General features: G+C 45.6%; 1 protein-coding gene across 1 annotated transcript in view; it reads right to left on the reverse strand.

Moving 5' to 3' along the window:
* CTNND1 (catenin delta 1) overlaps positions 1 to 15793 on the reverse strand; it is a gene marked incomplete at both ends in the record, with an annotated part of 33981 nt that extends 18188 nt beyond the window's left edge. The window contains 12 exons of the mRNA XM_084228921.1: positions 430 to 622; positions 1369 to 1519; positions 1620 to 1747; positions 2555 to 2623; positions 3498 to 3651; positions 4125 to 4242; positions 4988 to 5171; positions 6469 to 6932; positions 11754 to 12289; positions 12704 to 12856; positions 13588 to 13659; positions 15599 to 15793. Coding sequence (XP_084085047.1) covers positions 430 to 622; positions 1369 to 1519; positions 1620 to 1747; positions 2555 to 2623; positions 3498 to 3651; positions 4125 to 4242; positions 4988 to 5171; positions 6469 to 6932; positions 11754 to 12289; positions 12704 to 12856; positions 13588 to 13659; positions 15599 to 15793 — 2417 coding nt within the window. The remainder of the gene's footprint in view (positions 1 to 429; positions 623 to 1368; positions 1520 to 1619; positions 1748 to 2554; positions 2624 to 3497; positions 3652 to 4124; positions 4243 to 4987; positions 5172 to 6468; positions 6933 to 11753; positions 12290 to 12703; positions 12857 to 13587; positions 13660 to 15598) is intronic.
* Positions 15794 to 16883: the final 1090 nt, after the last annotated feature.

The raw sequence follows: 16883 nt of genomic DNA on the forward strand, positions 1-16883 counted from the left end.
TCTCCTGCCTCACCCGCTGCTCCCCTCAGCAGTGTCTTCAGTACGTCTGCCTGTTCTGCTCCCCACTCTGTCTCTGGTGAATTCTCTCACCCTCCCGCGCCTCTGACCTGTACCCCAGTTCTTGTATAAATAATAAATCTTTAAAAAAAAAAAAAAAGAGCATAAATGCGAAAGTAGACACAATCAAACATTTACCAGGTCCTGTGTCTTTCCCAAACTGACTAAAAAAGATGTTTGATAGAAGTCTGTTATCAATTTATGGATCAGTATTTAAGACAGAAAATAAAAATAGAAAAGAGCAATACCACCTCACATTTCACATGTAAATAAGGGAAAATTCTCTCAGAAAGCAGAAAGGAAAGCTCCTTCCTAACAACTGTCCCCTCAAATACAAACCCTTTCAGCTGTCATCTGAAGTGTTCAGCTCACCCTGATTTGTTGATCAACACCAGCTTCTCAATGCCCTGTGTCTCTCGAAGCTTTTTGGCAGCCTCCAAGTTATCAGCGATGACCTCATTGATGGTGTTCAAAATAGAGACCACGGTGTCCTCTGAGAAATTCTGGGAAGGGCTCTGTTGGCCACCTGGCAGATTCTTTACCAAGTTAGGGATAGCATGTTTACCTATGGCAGTAAGGCAGAAGGAACGTGTAAGGAACAGGCCGAATCAGGGTGTGAGGAACCTAACGCTATACTTAATTCCCTTGATCACACAAAGTATGTAGGTCCTGTCCACATGAACGCTCATTCTCCTGTAGGATTATCATATCAAAAGGACAAAGAACCTGACTAGTCCAGGGGTTTACTGTCATCCTCACTCCTTTATTTATTCTCCCCTTCTCAGTTACACTAAAACAATGTGAGTACTTCATATCAAATATGCTACAAAGTCATTTCAAATGTTCTAATGAAAACAGTTTATTGGCTATTATAGTATTTCAATAGAATAGTCATGAATTAAAAAAAAAATACTGGGCTCTGCTATTTACTAGTTAACGCTGACTCTGGGCATATTACTTAACTTCCTTGACCCTCAGTCTCTTTATTCTACAAAAAAGAAATGAACTTTTGTAAAGCAGTGAGGGTTAAATGAGAAAGTCTTGGCAATGCCTAGTAACAAAACAAATGCTTATTAATTAGCTTATTAATTATATTTTGAACCACCACTTCTTATCTTTCCAAAAACCACTCAAGAAGGTTCTTTCCGAGGAAAGAAAGGTTCTTTCCAAGAACCTTCTCAAGAACCAACCCTCAGATTCACAGACTGTGAAAGGCTAGGATCCTTCTCAGTAATTTCAATAAGTTTAGCACCAGTGGGATTAAATGCACTGCATGCAACGGTGAGGTGCTGGCTTCATCCAATGCCTTACCAATTAACTCTTTGTTGCGGGCATCCACAGCCAGGTTTCTCAGTGCTCCAGATGCAGCTTTCACTACCCGCTCATGGTCACTGGTCAGGAGGTCAGCTATAGCAGAGAGCGCCTTCTCTTGACGCAAAGCAGAGCGGATGTATCGACCATACTACAAATAGCATGGGGACAGGAGGGATAAATTACAGATGACAGCATACTAGTCAGTTAAGTTCTCCCGCCTCCAAGTCCATTCTCTAAAAGATACTTACTGTCCAGCGTCCAGCACACAAATTCTGGATAGCTCCAGCTGAGGCTTCTAGGATAGCAGGAGTCTTGCTCTCCTTGAGGAGTGAGATGTATATCCGAACCACCTCTGGCTGAAATAAAAGCTCGTAGCCTACACAAGAGAGGACGAGAAGACAGAAGATGCTACTCAGTACCTGTACACCAGGTACTGACCGGCTGAAGGGGAGCCTTACCACTCTGGGTTGATGGATTTGAGCCCCTATACCATCATGTTCCCTAAATGTCCACTTACCCACCCAACCACAAACTCAGAGGCTTGATTCCATGCCTTCTCAAGAATAATTAAATCACAGTAAGAGCATAACAGCTCCTCAGATGCAACTCCTCTCTCTGCCCCCCCTTTGCCTCGTCTCTCCCCCAGCTTACCACGGCGCTGCCCGGCATTCAGGGGACTCACTAGCTCATTGTAGCACTCAGAGTTAAAGACTCCTCATCACAAATGAACTTTTTTTGATTTACCTGAGGCATTCTGCCCACCTTTACTACAACTGAGTAAAAGAGCCCATCACAGATTTAACAACATCTAACATTTTTATATTCACAGAGAGCTGTGAATTTTGAACTCACTGTATTGATGAAGATAAAGATCCAAATTGTGATACAGCAAGATTTCTTAAAACAACTAAGGTTTAAGTCCCAAGAACATAGTGGCTACTTAGGGAATTTAAGCAAAGATCTTACGTCCTCAAGTAACCTGAACAGTTGCCATAACAACCGTCCTTTCTAAGTTATTGTGGTAATACTATAGAGGCTCCCCAATACTTTTACCATCACTTCAAATGTGTAAGCCAGACAGAAGAGAGGACAATGAACACAGTGCTAGGTCTGCTCACAGGCCACCAGATACTTATCTATGTCTACAGAACCCTTAAAGACTGAGAAGGAAAAGACAGTTTACCTCGAGCAGGACTAGTTCTTTTAGGGAAATCCACTGTATCATTTGCTGGATCTTCTGTGGGTTTTTTCCCTTTGGAAATGAAAAAAGAGGGGGAAGGAATAAAAAGTTTAAGAGGGGAAAGAGTTCATCTGGTGCATTTTTTTATTCTTCAGTCAAAATCTTTGGATCAGAGATGTATCAAAAGGGGCAAAAAAAAAGAAAGAAAAAAATCAGGGTCCCCAGCTTGCCCCAGCAGGGGGTTGTGCAGAAACAAGGATGGAAAGCAGGCAGCAAGAGGTAAGGTAAGGACAGCCACTGTTGTTGCTACTGTCCTGCATTCTGATAACTGGAACTGCTGCTCAGAAATAGCATGCCGTGAGCCGTTAGCTCAGAAGAGCAAAGCTTGTTTCAATGGCCTTCAAGACTGCATTTTCCTACATGCATCCACAGGGAAGGGTTAGGCAAGGAAACACTAGGGGAGCTAAAAAACAATACATGCAAATTAGAGGTCGATAAGCGCCTTAAAAGACTCCACTCACCTCTGGAGAACCACTCATCTTCAGTGCATCACCCAAGGTGGAAAGCAGAAGAGAGAAACGAAGGAAGGAAATGCAGGAGAGAGATGTCAACAGGATCATGGGCAAATAAGCAGGAAAGCACAGAGGGGAAAAGAGAAACAAGGAGCACAAAAGAGGAGTGGGGGAGAAGGTCCCAGATTAGTTGAGTTCTCGTCCTTCACAGCCCCAATCACTGATGCTGATGCCACAACCACCACCACCACCACCGCCACCACCTCCTCGAGCGAAGCGCACAACACAGGAAGAGCAGCAGCAGAGCAAGAGGACAGCCGTGCCTCGGCAGGCGCCCGCGCTGCTCAGCAAGTATTCTGCACCTGAAGCTGTATTCTGTTCTCTCCACTCCCCATCCCACAGTAAAGAGCAACAAGCACGGAACCAAAACTCACCTTTGCCCTTCTTGGCCCCAAAGCAACTGGCAGCATGTGGCCCAGTGTTGTTGGCGACACTGAGAGGTGCCTCTTGGTATCTCTCTGCCTGTGGGATCTCCCGGTGAACTTGATAGGACAAGTTCCGAAGGAGGCAAACACAGTTCTCCACCAGCTTGGGGATACAAGATAAAAGGCTCAGTGAGAGGAGAGACTGCCTACAACAGTTTCCTTGCAGTAATGGGTTTTATCATGATCCAGGTATTAAAATATTGATGCTCAAAGCACGACCCAATCCATCATCTCTCACGATGCCTTTCCAGTGTCCGTGCTTCTCAAAACCCTTGCAGCTTCAGGCTAGTGGAAGATCAGAGTGTGGACATACTGGTTTCTGACACTATTTGGTGTGTGACACAAAACTTTGTTTCCTACTTAGAAAAATGTACAACCTCGGCTAAAGAGCTTTAAAATATATTACGTAGGCGAAGGAAATGCTTAAGAGAATAACATTCTCCCACAGTGAACACCCGCTTCAGAGAATGGGGGCTAGTAAGGGGACCGAAGGGTAGCTGAGTGCCTGGGATGGTAGGCCTGCACTACATGCACCACAAGAGTGTGGTGCAGAGATTCACTCAGCCATTGACTTACCTTGCTATCTGAATCCTTCTGCCCAATCTCAGCCTGAACAATGAAAATGAGAGCATCCACTAAACCATCACATTCCCGAAGTTTCCGGCGAGCTTCACTCCTCTCTGAGCTGACATTTCTGAGGGAAAAGGAAGAGGCTTCAAGAAGAGTCAAAGCCAGAAATTCTCCCTTAATATCCCTTAATGGTTGTAAACAGCCTCATACTTTCTCTTATTCACTGTAACAAATACCGAGTACCTGTTATAAGCAAGGCACAGCAGAGAGAAAGCTGAGGAAGGCGGGACCTGTTTTCAGGATGTTTGTAACACAAAGAGAATATAAAGTATACCAACAGCAATTTAAGACAGGATAGGTACTTCTTACACAGAAGTACAAATGAAGAATGGGTCAGAGCACATAGGGGCAAAAGACTCCAGAAAGGAAGAATACATCAAAGAAGAAATCAGGAATACGTTCATGAAATAAAGGTACCTGAGTTTAGCCTCAAAAGATGAGAAGGGAGTTTCTCACAGCTCTCCTCCCCTGCCCCTACCCTTCGGCCCTCTGTGCTTCTTCTGTTGCATTCGCCGAAGCCTGACTTAAAATGCAGGGACACAGGCACGCACAAGCCTGTGACTAAGTACATGCCTTATCTGTGGCAGGCATTGAACAAATGTGTGCCAAGTGAGTCCCAAAGAGGACAGAAGTGTGGAGGCCCCTGGGGAACCACAGTAAACAGACACAGCAGGTGTGTGTGGTATGTAAGGCAGGTTGGCGTCATGTATGAAGTAGATAGGAAAGTGGGCTGACTGACATTTTCTTTTTTAAAGAAATTTCAGTCAGTCCTCAAAATTTCAACCTCATACTTCCCAGGACCACCTTACCTAAGGCAGCCAGCTGTGTTAGTGAGCACAGACTCCCACTCAATATGGCGTGGCTTACAATCTTCGTTAGGCTCCCGCTCCCAACCAGAGTGCGGGATGATCACCTCATCTGTCAAGGCATGCAGTGCATGGTCCACAATCTCCATTTTGATCGAGTCATGGGATGAGAGATTCCACAGGGTTCCTAAAAGAGATGACTCATCAGATAGCTCTCAACACCCAAGTCAATAATGGCTGAGGAACATGAAAAACAATCGATCATCTATTGGTCTTCTCCAATGACCAAATACCTTGTAAAGATATTCAAATTTTTGTTTTTTTTTTTTTTAAAGACTTGTTTATTTGTGCATACAAGTACTGTGGTGCAGGTCAGAGGTGGCAGAGTGGGAGGGGGGAGAGGATTCACCAGAGACAGAGTAGGGAGCAGAACAGGCAGAGCCACTGAAATACACTGCTGAGGGGAGCAAAGGGCAAGACAAGAGAGGTCTGCTGTGCCATGTGGGTCAGCTCCCTGGCTGGGAATTGAACTCACGCTGCAGTGGCTGCCGATAGCTTCATAGTGCTGAGACTTTACCCCTGCGCCACCAGGGATGCCCAAATTTTTGTTTCTTATCCATAGTAAGAAATACATTTTATGTTGTGACCCAATACAGACATATCATGAAATAAACTCTCATAAACAATGCTGACTATAAGCACTGCTCTCCAGATGCCTCAGCACCACTGACATTTTGGGCCCAGTAAGTCCTTGTTGTTATAGGAGTTGTCCTGTCCATTGTTTGATGTTGAGCATTATCTCTGGCCTCTCTATTCACTAGATGTCACTAGCGCTCCCCACCCCCACCTCTCCAAGTGTGACAACCAAAATGCCTCCAGGCACTGCAGAGATGCTCCAGGGAGAAAGAGCGGCCCCAGCTGAGAACCAAGGGTCTATACCATGCTATTTTTCCCTTTCTCTTGGAATGCTGACTCTGATCCACAAAACTGTGTTGGGTACACACGAATGAATCACAACCCACAATTTGCAAAACCACTCTTCTAAACCAAGGACCACAAGCTCCAATGTCTCCACACACAGTAAGCAAGTGAGTCAGGACAGATATTTAAAAGTTATTTTAAGGATGTGAACAAACAGCAACTGACGCTCAGCCTCAATGTCAAAGACAGCTTCCTGTAAGGCAGAAGTAATTGGTCAGAAATAGAGAATGGGTTTGGGATTATTGCAAAGTGGACAGCACAAGTCCCAATCAGCTCAACCCAACTACTAATAGAGAAGAAAAAGACCCATTGCTACCAAGGCGTGCATGTTTCTAACAGAATTCAAGAATCCGGAATTACAACTAATTCTTTAAAATTTTGAAAATCTCATGATCCAAGCAATCCTGTGAGATGAATATGACCCAAAGACCACAAGTTCACAGCCATTTACCAGAAGACCACAGCAACTGCAACCCAGCAGAGTCCCCAGGCCTAGAACTCACCAGTAATGACTTCGGTGAGGTCCATATCGCGAGCCTTTCGGAGCAAACGCACAAGGGCAGGGACACCATCACAGTTTTTTATGGCAATCTTGTTATCCTGGTCACGCCCAAAAGAGATGTTCTTGAGAGCTCCACAGGCGCCAAGGTGCACTTCCTTTTTGGGGTGGTCTAACAATCCCACCAGGACTGGGATGCCTTTGAGCTTCCGAACGTCAGTCTTCACCTTGTCATTGCGGTAGCACAAGTGTTGCAGGTATGCAGCTGCATTGGACTTGACGGCATCCAGGCGGAATCCGAGCATGGCTATCACCTCCGGCAGCTCCGGCTGTCTCCAGTTGGGGGGTGGGGGCCCTCCCTTGCGCAGGCTATCCAAGCTCGCTAAACTCCCCCGCTCATGCTGGGCCAAAGGAGCCCAATAGTACTGGTCTGATGGCACCTCCTCACCAATCATGTCTTCATAGCTCCTGCAGTGTTGAAGAATCAAGAGAAAGAGGACTACTGTCAAGGCTGGTGTCTTGGCCGTTCCCCTCAGCCCCCATCTTCAAGACAGGAGTAACCCAGATCTAGGACACTAGCTCTTATTTCTCTTTTTGCATAAAAGATATACCCATCAATTTGTCCTAATGAGATTAAAGACACCTGCCATTGGGCCTCCCCGGTGGTGCAGCGGTTGAGCACTGGGTTGCGAAGCTGCCCGCAGTCTCTGCAGCACCAGATCGATCCCCGGCTCCCGGCAAGGATCCCACATGGCACGCAGACCTCTCCTGCCACGCCCGCTGCTCCCCTCAGCAGTGTATTTCGTCATTCTGCCTGTTCTGTTCCCCGCCCTGTCTCTGCTGAATTCTCTCACCCTCCTGCGCTTCTGACTGTACCCAGTGCTTGTGTAAATAAAAATAAATCTTTAAAGAAAAAAAAAAAAAGATACCTGCCATTGGGGCAAAACTACTTGCCCTTCTGTGAACGTGACCAGCCCAGAGAGTGAAAAGCACTGGAGAGACACACATTATTCACACACATAGAAAAACAAATGATGACTGTGTAGCATGTGACCTAACAGCTATTAACTTCTCTAGCTAGAGACGGAAATGAACCCTCAGACAGCAGAATTAACCAAAGCAACTGACTGAAGCCACAGAGGTCAGGAAACCAAATCTGAGCACAGTCCTTACAAGCCCTTAGTGAGACAGGAAATGAGGCATTTACACACGGGAAACAGCTTGTGGGATACTTAAACATACTTCATAGTTAAATCTCTCCTTACTTTAATTTGGAAATTATAAAAGAGGGGCTGATGGAGAGAACATAGGGCAGGACTTCTTGCTACATCATATGAGGATCTGGCTTCGGTACTGATGAGGTGTAAAGCTTGAACAATGATTTTCAGAGTTCATCCCCTGAACAGACTGAATGATCTGGACATCCCCTCACCCCTAGTCTGGCAGGCAGGCAAGCAAAGTCAGCTGCACAGGCTTAAAGTCAGAATGTCAGAGCAGGCTCTCTTCTGTGGAGAAGCCAAGCAAGAATCTGATGGCTGCAGGTAGACTAACCTTTCAGTCTCCACTCAGGTCCAAGGAGCCAGCTAAAGATGTTAACAATGGACACCTAGGCTTTGCATCTCTACAATACAGTCTTCAGAAGTCAGGGCAATGATTAAACCCTACCACTTGCCCTCCTAGGCGCACACACAGCATCAATGTTTCGTTATGTCCAGGTTACTTAAGAAATCAAAAGATCTATGCCTAGAAACAAGCACCCAGAAAGACCCTTCCCCATGAATAGTTACATTTTTATGATCCTTCTTCTCTCTTCAATATAAGGCTACTCTGTAACAAGGTAAATGAACCCAATTCAGAAGTGTGATTATCAGAGCAGTTCTTCAGAGTCAATCTGTCAGACTATTATCCTAAGTTTTAATCCTCACCTTGGTTATCTAATAAACTTTGTCTAACTATCACTTAGATTTTTATTTCAGTTAACAGTTCCAAGGCCGTCTCTTACCCAACAAATGTATTTAAGATATGCTTTCTAGCCTCCAGTTTCTAAGGATGATATAGGTAGTACCCCCCCCCCATTCTTCAAAAGTTCACACTTCATCACTTCTCCTTTATAAAAGATCTACACTGGTATCTATTTTTGCTAACTGAAGGAAATCTGAAGAGAATTTTCACTTTTATGGCAAAAGATGAAAGATAAAATAAAGAACTGTTCAGGCTTGTCTTGCGGAAAGCTGTTCTAGAGGCAGCACGCACCTCCCGTGGTGAGAGTGGCACCACCAAGCTCCTTCCAAGGAACTACTTTCTACAGGCTGTGTATTTATCATATTATTCCTGTTTTTACTATATGGTTGTGTTTTATATGTTATTTGGTATGATTTATAGGTGTTTATTCAGGTCTAGGAATTCTCAAAAAAGAAAAATCCATGTAAGTTAATGGTAATTGTTTCTTCCTGCGAAAGATTTTACTGGAATGCTCTACTGTTGGATAGTGGAGCAAACCTGTACCTTCAATCATGTCAAGTTATAGAGGCCACTGACCACCGTCACACTTAGTGATTCCGTTACTAAGTGACTCAAGACTAGCACTGACTTGGTCACTATCCATCTTAATGACTCAGTCACTAAGAAAAGGAAGAGACAAAGCAAATGAAGATAGAGACAAAAGTCTAACCGGAAATAATCCTTCCTCTTTCAGTACTACTAACAACCACTAGAGGGTGAGTCTGTCACACTATTACTTACTCATAACCACCAGGAAGAGACCCATTTATCTGTGAGCTCATCTCTCTTTGGCTCCCACAGGAGAGGAAAATCTATTGTGTGGTACTCTCCAAATACGCCTGTTGTTTGTTCCACAAAGCCACACCCACTGTCAGCAAACCCTCAAGGTTAGCCAATGCAGAGGGCCTCCCTCCAGTTGGACTTCTCAACAGTGATTTGGATGGACAAAGCTTCAAGTAAAAACTCCCTGTTTAGTATCATTCAAACAAAATGTGCAGGTTAGATAGCTAAGTTTTTTAACAGGCTCCTAAGTAGTGCGTTAACTAAGATGCCATTTTAGTAGGGGAAAATAAAGTCAGTGTGTGTTTACATGCATAGGAAAAAGAGCTCAAAGGAAATGTATCAAAACATTAACAGTAGTTTTGTTTTGTTTTTTTTTTTAAAGATTTATTTACACAAGCACTGGGTACAGTCAGAAGCGCGGGAGGGTGAGAGAATTCACCAGAGCCAGAACAGAGAACAGAACAGGCAGACTGACTAAATACACTGCTAAGGGGAGCAGCAGGTGGCAGGAGAGGTCTGCGAGCCATGTGGGACCCTCGCCTGGCAGCCGGGGATGGAACCGGCGCTGCAGAGGCTGCGGGCAGCTTCGCAACCCAGCGCTCAACCGCTGCGCCACCAGGGAGGCCCTAACAGTAGTTCTTTATCAATGTGTGGTATTGATTGCTTTTCTGGATTTTTCTAGTTTGGTGTACTATTAGTTCAATATAAACAATTACAAAAAACAAGTATCAACCAAGTTTTGGTAGAGGAATCTACCTTTTACTCCCCCCCCCCCTTTTTTTAAACAATCATGACATTCTTTGTTTTACAAATAACAGCAGGTCCCAAAAAGATGAAATGATTTGCTTAACAAGGCTACACAGCGAGTAGCAAAGGTATAACTAGAACCAAGGTCTTCTGGTTCAATGCTTTTCCCATTAATCACTAGGCATTACTGTTTCAGTTTGACCTTGTATTACTCTCTTAGGCCCAGAACAGGAAGCAGTGAATGTTCCTGCTAGTCAAGCAGGTTTCTAAGTCCAGTGCCACCTTGGAACAAACCCAAGAACCAGGCCCAAAGCCCTGTCTCTTTATGTCAGCCGCCTCAGCTACGGACAGCAGAGAATGATCTGGCCACCAGTATCCACCCAGGTGCAATCACCCTACTCATGGGAAAGTCAGAAAAAGCAGACTGGTCAACAAGGGGAAGAAGCCAACACCCTGGGCAGACTCCGTGATAGCTGTTATCTACCACAACTCCAGCCTGCACCAGCTGAGGTCTAGGGCCTGTCACCCCCGCAGTTCCTCCCCACCTCCCAGGAATCAAAGGTGAGTCATACAAGAGTTGGATCAACTGTCTCAAAGATACCTGAAAGGTGAGTTGACTCAGGCTTAGATAATGGGGCCTCTACCCCTGGGCCCAACCCGGTTCACTGTTAACCAAAGCTACCTAATATATGAGGAAAATAAGCACCAAGGTATTTGCTTGAGAAGGTCACAACCCCAAATACAGAAATGCAGCAATAGCTGCTAGGATATCCTTACCATCAAGACAACCATAAACTTCTCCCTTATTTTTCATCCTTGCTCTTTGCCTGGAAAACACTCTCTGGTTTACTCTAAAGCCAGGTTGGCAGCCCATAGACCAAAATCCATTTTTGTAGTAGCCGTCTTAAAAAAACTTAGCTAGCTAACCCCAGAACTAAGAATGGTTTTTATATTTTTAAAAGGTTGTAGAAAGAACAACAATGATTACAACACAACAAAAATGACACAGTCTGCAAAGCCTGAAATAGTTCTATCTGGTCCTTTACAGAAAAGGTTTACCAACTCCCATTCTAGAGCATTCTCTCAAGGCATAGTAGCATCCACCAGTCCTGACATCAATCACTCCTTCTTCACATCACCAGAGAATCCCCAGGGGTGAGGGGTGAAGTCCGAGTAGGCAGCTGCTCACAGCTGCTCAGAGACCTCCCAGAGCAAACTTGAGAAAGAGTACTTAGGCTTTTGTGAGAGCAAGGTTTGTTTTTAACTTGAAATTAAAATCACCACAGAGAGGGTCCTATAAACTTCCTTAACTTGAGTACATTGAATCTATAGGCCCCGAAACCCTGAAAACCTCAACTCTGTTCTTAATAGCAACCCAGAAGTTGGAGAAATTCACAGGAATGAGTCAGTATTCCATACCCCAGGACTGGGGGTCCTCTGAGATATTCCCTCTCACCAAAAGGGAGACAATCCTAGAAATAGTAAAAAGGGCCATTCTTTAGGACATAAACCAATAGCCAGTAAAAGCCATTTTCTGTAGTCAGAACATATGATTTTTATAATGAAAAGTCTAAAACAGACAAAAAACCAAGTTGATACTAAGTAAAATCAGAAAAGGGAAGCACAGGTGGTCTTCCATGAACAAAGGCACAAGGGCGACAAGGGCCTCGGATCCCAAAAAGCACTCAGAAGAAGGAAGAGCCAGCAGCCCTTTGCCCTGTCTTGCCAAGCCCCTCTCCTTCCCCGCTCCATGCCCACCTGAGGCGTCGGCGAGCGTCAGAGGGGGTCCCCGTGCGACGGGCAGTGCCATAGTCGGACATCATGCCATAGTCCAGGTCGTCGTAGCCCATGCTGCGCTGGTCATCTTCCAGCCCATAGGGCTCTGGATGGAAGCGATGCAGATCCACGCTGCTCCCACCGACCCGAACCTGGGGCTGGGGCCCGTAGACGTCCTGTCTGCTCGGAGCCCGGTAACCTTCCATGCTGGGCCGGTACCGCTCCTCAATGCGGGTCACCCGGGACAGGCTGCCATAGTTGTCGCCGCTGCCTGGATAACCGTCTTCATAGTGGCGGCCGTAGCCGTCAGGTGGGTAGTGGAAGTTCCTGGGAAGGGTGGCTGTGCCTGCCTGGCCCACGAAGGGCCCAGGCCCCCCGTTGCCATTCTTGCGGAAGTCACGACCCAGAGTCTGGATGTAGTTGTTGGAGACGGACGAGGGGTCCACAGGCAGCCCGTCCGGCCCCACAGGGACTGGCTGTACTGTCCGTGTGGTCACAGTCTTCACGACTTTCTTGACCTGCGAGTAAGGAAACAGGAAAAGAAAAAATTAATGGGGTGAATCCTGTAAGCTTAAATTCTAGATGACTCCAAGGAAGAACCCCCGACCTTCAGCTCACTTGACCTTTACAAGCTAGCTAGCCTTCTCTCCCTTAGAAGAAGTGCCCAGGCAGGAAGGCTGCCCTGGCAGCAACTGTAGCTATAAGGGAAGCTACACCTTGACATACCTGTTTTCTTCCCTACTCCATTAGGCTTCCCACATCTCTTCTATCTTCTCTGTCTGGCTGGAGATCACTTTCTTTATGCCTTCGCCACACATCAGCGGCCCTTCATTCACCCTAATTAACCCATTCACCTCTCCCCTAATAGATGTAGATGTGGCTGTAGGAGGACCTCCTCCATCATCGCAGACCTTACACCAGTCTTAGCTTACTGTGGTTTCCGTGCGCCGAGTGGTTCCGTCATCTGATGTCTCCACAGATACAACAGACATGGCTCCCTCTGGGTCCTCCTCCGTGTAGGTCTCCACAATCTGCCCTGGTTCCTGCATCCTGGGAATGGTGCTATACAGAAGGTGACTGTGCTCCTATATAGAAAAGAAGCAAAGGAAAGAGCTCTTATTAAGTCACCCATATTCACCAACCACTCCAATGAGAAGCCTTATCTCCCTGGAGACAAATTCCTCATACATCTTCTGTGGGTCCAGGACTTTCAAGAGGGGTAGCTGTCCCCATCTTCTGATCTTGTCCAGAAGGACAGAAGATATTAATTTCCCAGTTCTAGTCACTTAACAAATATGAATTGATTTAACTAGAGTCACATCAACATTTGATGACAGAGACAGCAGATTCACTTCCCAGTTCTGGTTACCTAAGTGAAGATGAACTCTGTTAACCGCAGCTACATCTACAACTCAGTGATCCTTCAAATAAGTTCACCCAATAAAGAACTTTTAGGATGAACCAGACAATCCCAGTGAGAGCCATTTTCTGATTGGCTCTATGCTACTGTTCAGGAGTTGACTAAGGCACAGGACCTGTCACTATTAGGTGGGTTTCTGAACAACAGAACCACACCCATTCTAGAACAGGGAGGCAGAAATTGAAGGATCAAAAACTAGACCAATGGATACTGAAATCCAGTCTAATATAAAACTACATATATACTTTGAAGCCTCACTTTTTTATTTTCTTAAATGAAAGAAGTTAACGGGTGTTTACAATGCACTGGGCATTTAAGAGACACCAATTTGTCTTATAGGCTGGGAATAAAGAAGATACAAATGAAGCAGCCAGGAAGCTGAGCCAAAAGAATTACCTGGGGTCCGTTGAGTTTCAGATCTGAAAATTTCTGTCGCTCAAGATCAGCATCGCCCACAAACCGGCCGTTCTGAAACACAGCCCACAAGAAGACAATTAATTTTGTGGTCTTCCTCTGCTCTATCAAACACAAAATGACCTTTTTTTCCAAACAGGAAAAGGGTTTTCAAGAAGATATGTGTAGCCTGGAGTCCTCCTGTCAGTACTCATAAAAGAATCATATCACTCTTTAGCCTTATTAGCACTTTGCTCAAAATTGTTATCAGGCCTGGAACTCTGGCAGACTGGGTCTCTGGAACATAAGAAGGCAAACTCCATGAGGGCAGGGGTTTGTGAGGTTTTGCAGGGTTTTTCTGGTCAGTTTTGTTCAATTATGTATCACAAACTACTTGTGGAATAACAACAGAGATGCAGATAAACTCCCCAACATGCAATCTTTTTGGAAAGCCGTGAGAATATAAGGACAGGTGGAAAGGCTGGGCGTGTGAGGACAGCAGGCGTCGAAAGGCCTTCTTTAATTGTCCGTGTATCTTCACGTTCAACTACCACTGGAAACACCCATACCGTGCAGATTGTTAGAGAAAGAAACAAGAGCTACTAGTCTCCCTTTCCACGTAGAAAGATAACAAGTACCCCAACTCCCCTCAAGCAAACAGACCCCTCAACATCTCTATCACCCATTAATAGAGTCACTGAACAATACTTTCAAAAACGTCATCCCTAAGTTGTTCACACTTAAACAGAAGGGAATAATCTAATAACGTACTATGTAAAAGTGCCTCTGACCGCTCCTCTTCCAATAGAGTACAGTAAGATCCAGCCACCTTGAGAGATGCCCCCCCACCAACTCACATTGCACAGAGAGTGTAATGCAGGGAGAGGAAGTTCAACATTACTTTCAGGAAGAAGGTAGGGTGTGGTTTCATAGCTGAGCAGAAGTTAAAAATAAAAAAGAGACAGAAAATCCCGGAATTCCCCACCATCTCCAAGTCTGAGCAGTCCTACTCTCCCTTTTCAATAGATACCTCTCGCCCCTAACCCTCTCTCTGGCTCCTGTAATAATCCTAGAAACACTGCAAGCACACTGCCTCCAAAGTCCTGATCATCCCCCAGCTGGAATTTTGTCCTCTCACTTAACATGCTCCTCAACATGAGGGACCTTCTCTGCCGTAAAACATAAATAAGTGATAAGAAGGACTGTAGCAGCATGAGCACAGCTCTTGGTTCCCGTCAGGACCTCTGAAGATGCGGTCTATCCGGCAATGCTTAGCACACACACACAAACCTCAGACAGATTGTATCACAGCAAAGTCAGACTAGAGAAACCATAGGAAATACAAGATACTTCTCATTTCTAACACCAACTCTCCCAAATCACATCACAGAGCCAGCCAACCCAGAGACCACTGGCTCCTGTGGTTATTTGGGTTGAACAGCAGCACGATGCTCCCTCTCCAACTATAACCAACAGAATTAACAATGACCCCTTCCTCCAAGACATGATGCACAGCCAACAAAAAGAGTACACAAGGACAATATGGAGCGGGAATACACAATTTATTGACCTTGCCACACCTAAGAACATACTGTTCCCTAAGGGAGACTGAACTAGAGTTGAGTACAGACACTAACTTCCCCAACCACTAAGGGGCATTTACTTCCCTGAATTTTTTTATATCAAGGCGGGGAAAAAATAATGAGAAAACAGAAATAACATGAGCATAGCTCCAAATGACACAATCTGTCGTTACTAGAATTGCATCCCAACCCAGAAACCCCACTCCAGCAAAACAGGAAGCCAGTGGATGCCACTGGGGACAAGTCCACCCTACTGAGCACAGCAGCAATATTGCCTATCTCTAAGTCAGTAATCTGTCACCCCAGAAAGGTCCATCATGAAGCATGGGCACAGGGCAGCCCATGAGGATAGCGATATCCCCCGGAGGATCACAGCCTCTCTATGATGATGCTAAAGTCCTACCTGCAGGTCTGATGGAGAGAGGGGTTACCTGATGCCGGCGGGTGAGGGTGCCGTTGGCCATGAGTGGGTTGACATCTTGTGGTGAGACCCGGACGCGTTCCAGCTGCGCCGAGACGTGGCGCCGTTCCTCCTCCAGCGCCCGGGTCAGCTTCTCAAACTGGGCCTCTTGCTCCTTCACAGAGGCCAAGATGCTGGCGGTCGACTCCACCTCTGAGTCATCCATGAAGGTAAGGGGCGGAGCCGCCACAGGGCAGGGTAAAAAAGAAGGTGGATCACAGAGGGAGGAGGGAGGAGGGAGAAGACCCCCTCACGTCACACTACCGGGAAAAGGCAAGAGAGGAGAGAAAAGGTCACAGGTCAGAGAAGACAGATGAATTATTAATCCCAGAGCCAAGGACGCCCTCTCTTGGTTTTAGTGCATGCAGAAAGCAAGCCACCACCAAGCCCGGGAGCCCATCACCAGGATCTGCTCAAGCAGGGTCCTTGAACCCGCTTTAACACCCCACCAGCAGTACTAGTGAGAGGAAAAGCACACTAGACCCAACTCTCCTCACTGCTGGTAGAGAGGGAGAATGTGTCTCGGGGCTACAGGCAGGACATGAGATTAAAATTGAATTATTTTTCCCTGGAAAAATGTGCTGGCATCAAGTCAATGAAGGTCGTGACTGCAGACAGACAATCATTCACTGACCTACCAGGGAAAGCCATGTCCAGAGATGGGGTGGGGGGGTGCCTATAGATCTGCCCTCTCCCCAGTCTGAACACTGAAATTGCTGCAGTTGTGGCAAAATTACTAAATAAACACACTAGATTCCAAATGCCAAGAAGACACGGAAGAAGTAAAAAACCCACCATCAAAGGCAGGAAACAAAATTAAGGTTTTCATATTGAATATATTCATGAAGGAATCCTTCTGTATTTCAAAATTACACTACAACATTGAGGGTAAAATAAGTGTTCCCTGGCTAGTGGAGGTAATAGAGCAATAGAACCACAAAAAGTTCCATGTTTAAAAATGCACTGTTTTTAGGGTTTCAGCTCTTGGAGAGTAGAAAAGAGAGCATTAGGCTCAAACTCTGAAACTGGGCCTCAAAGCAGTTCATACTCTAACCTTCGGTCAGTGGCTGAAACCTCCCACATCTCTGTTATCCCGCAGAAAGCTCTAAAGAGGCCATATTTTCACCTCCTTATTCTAACTCAGGGCAAATACCCAAGAATCTAGGGGGCCTACGTGTAGTCATGATACCATAAATGACAGTTACATGGAAATGAAGTGCTCCCCATAACCTGTTCTTAAAATGCAAGCTGACTGG

Source organism: Talpa europaea (assembly GCF_964194135.1).
Source record: "Talpa europaea genome assembly, chromosome: 1".
Lineage (NCBI taxonomy): Eukaryota > Metazoa > Chordata > Mammalia > Eulipotyphla > Talpidae > Talpa > Talpa europaea.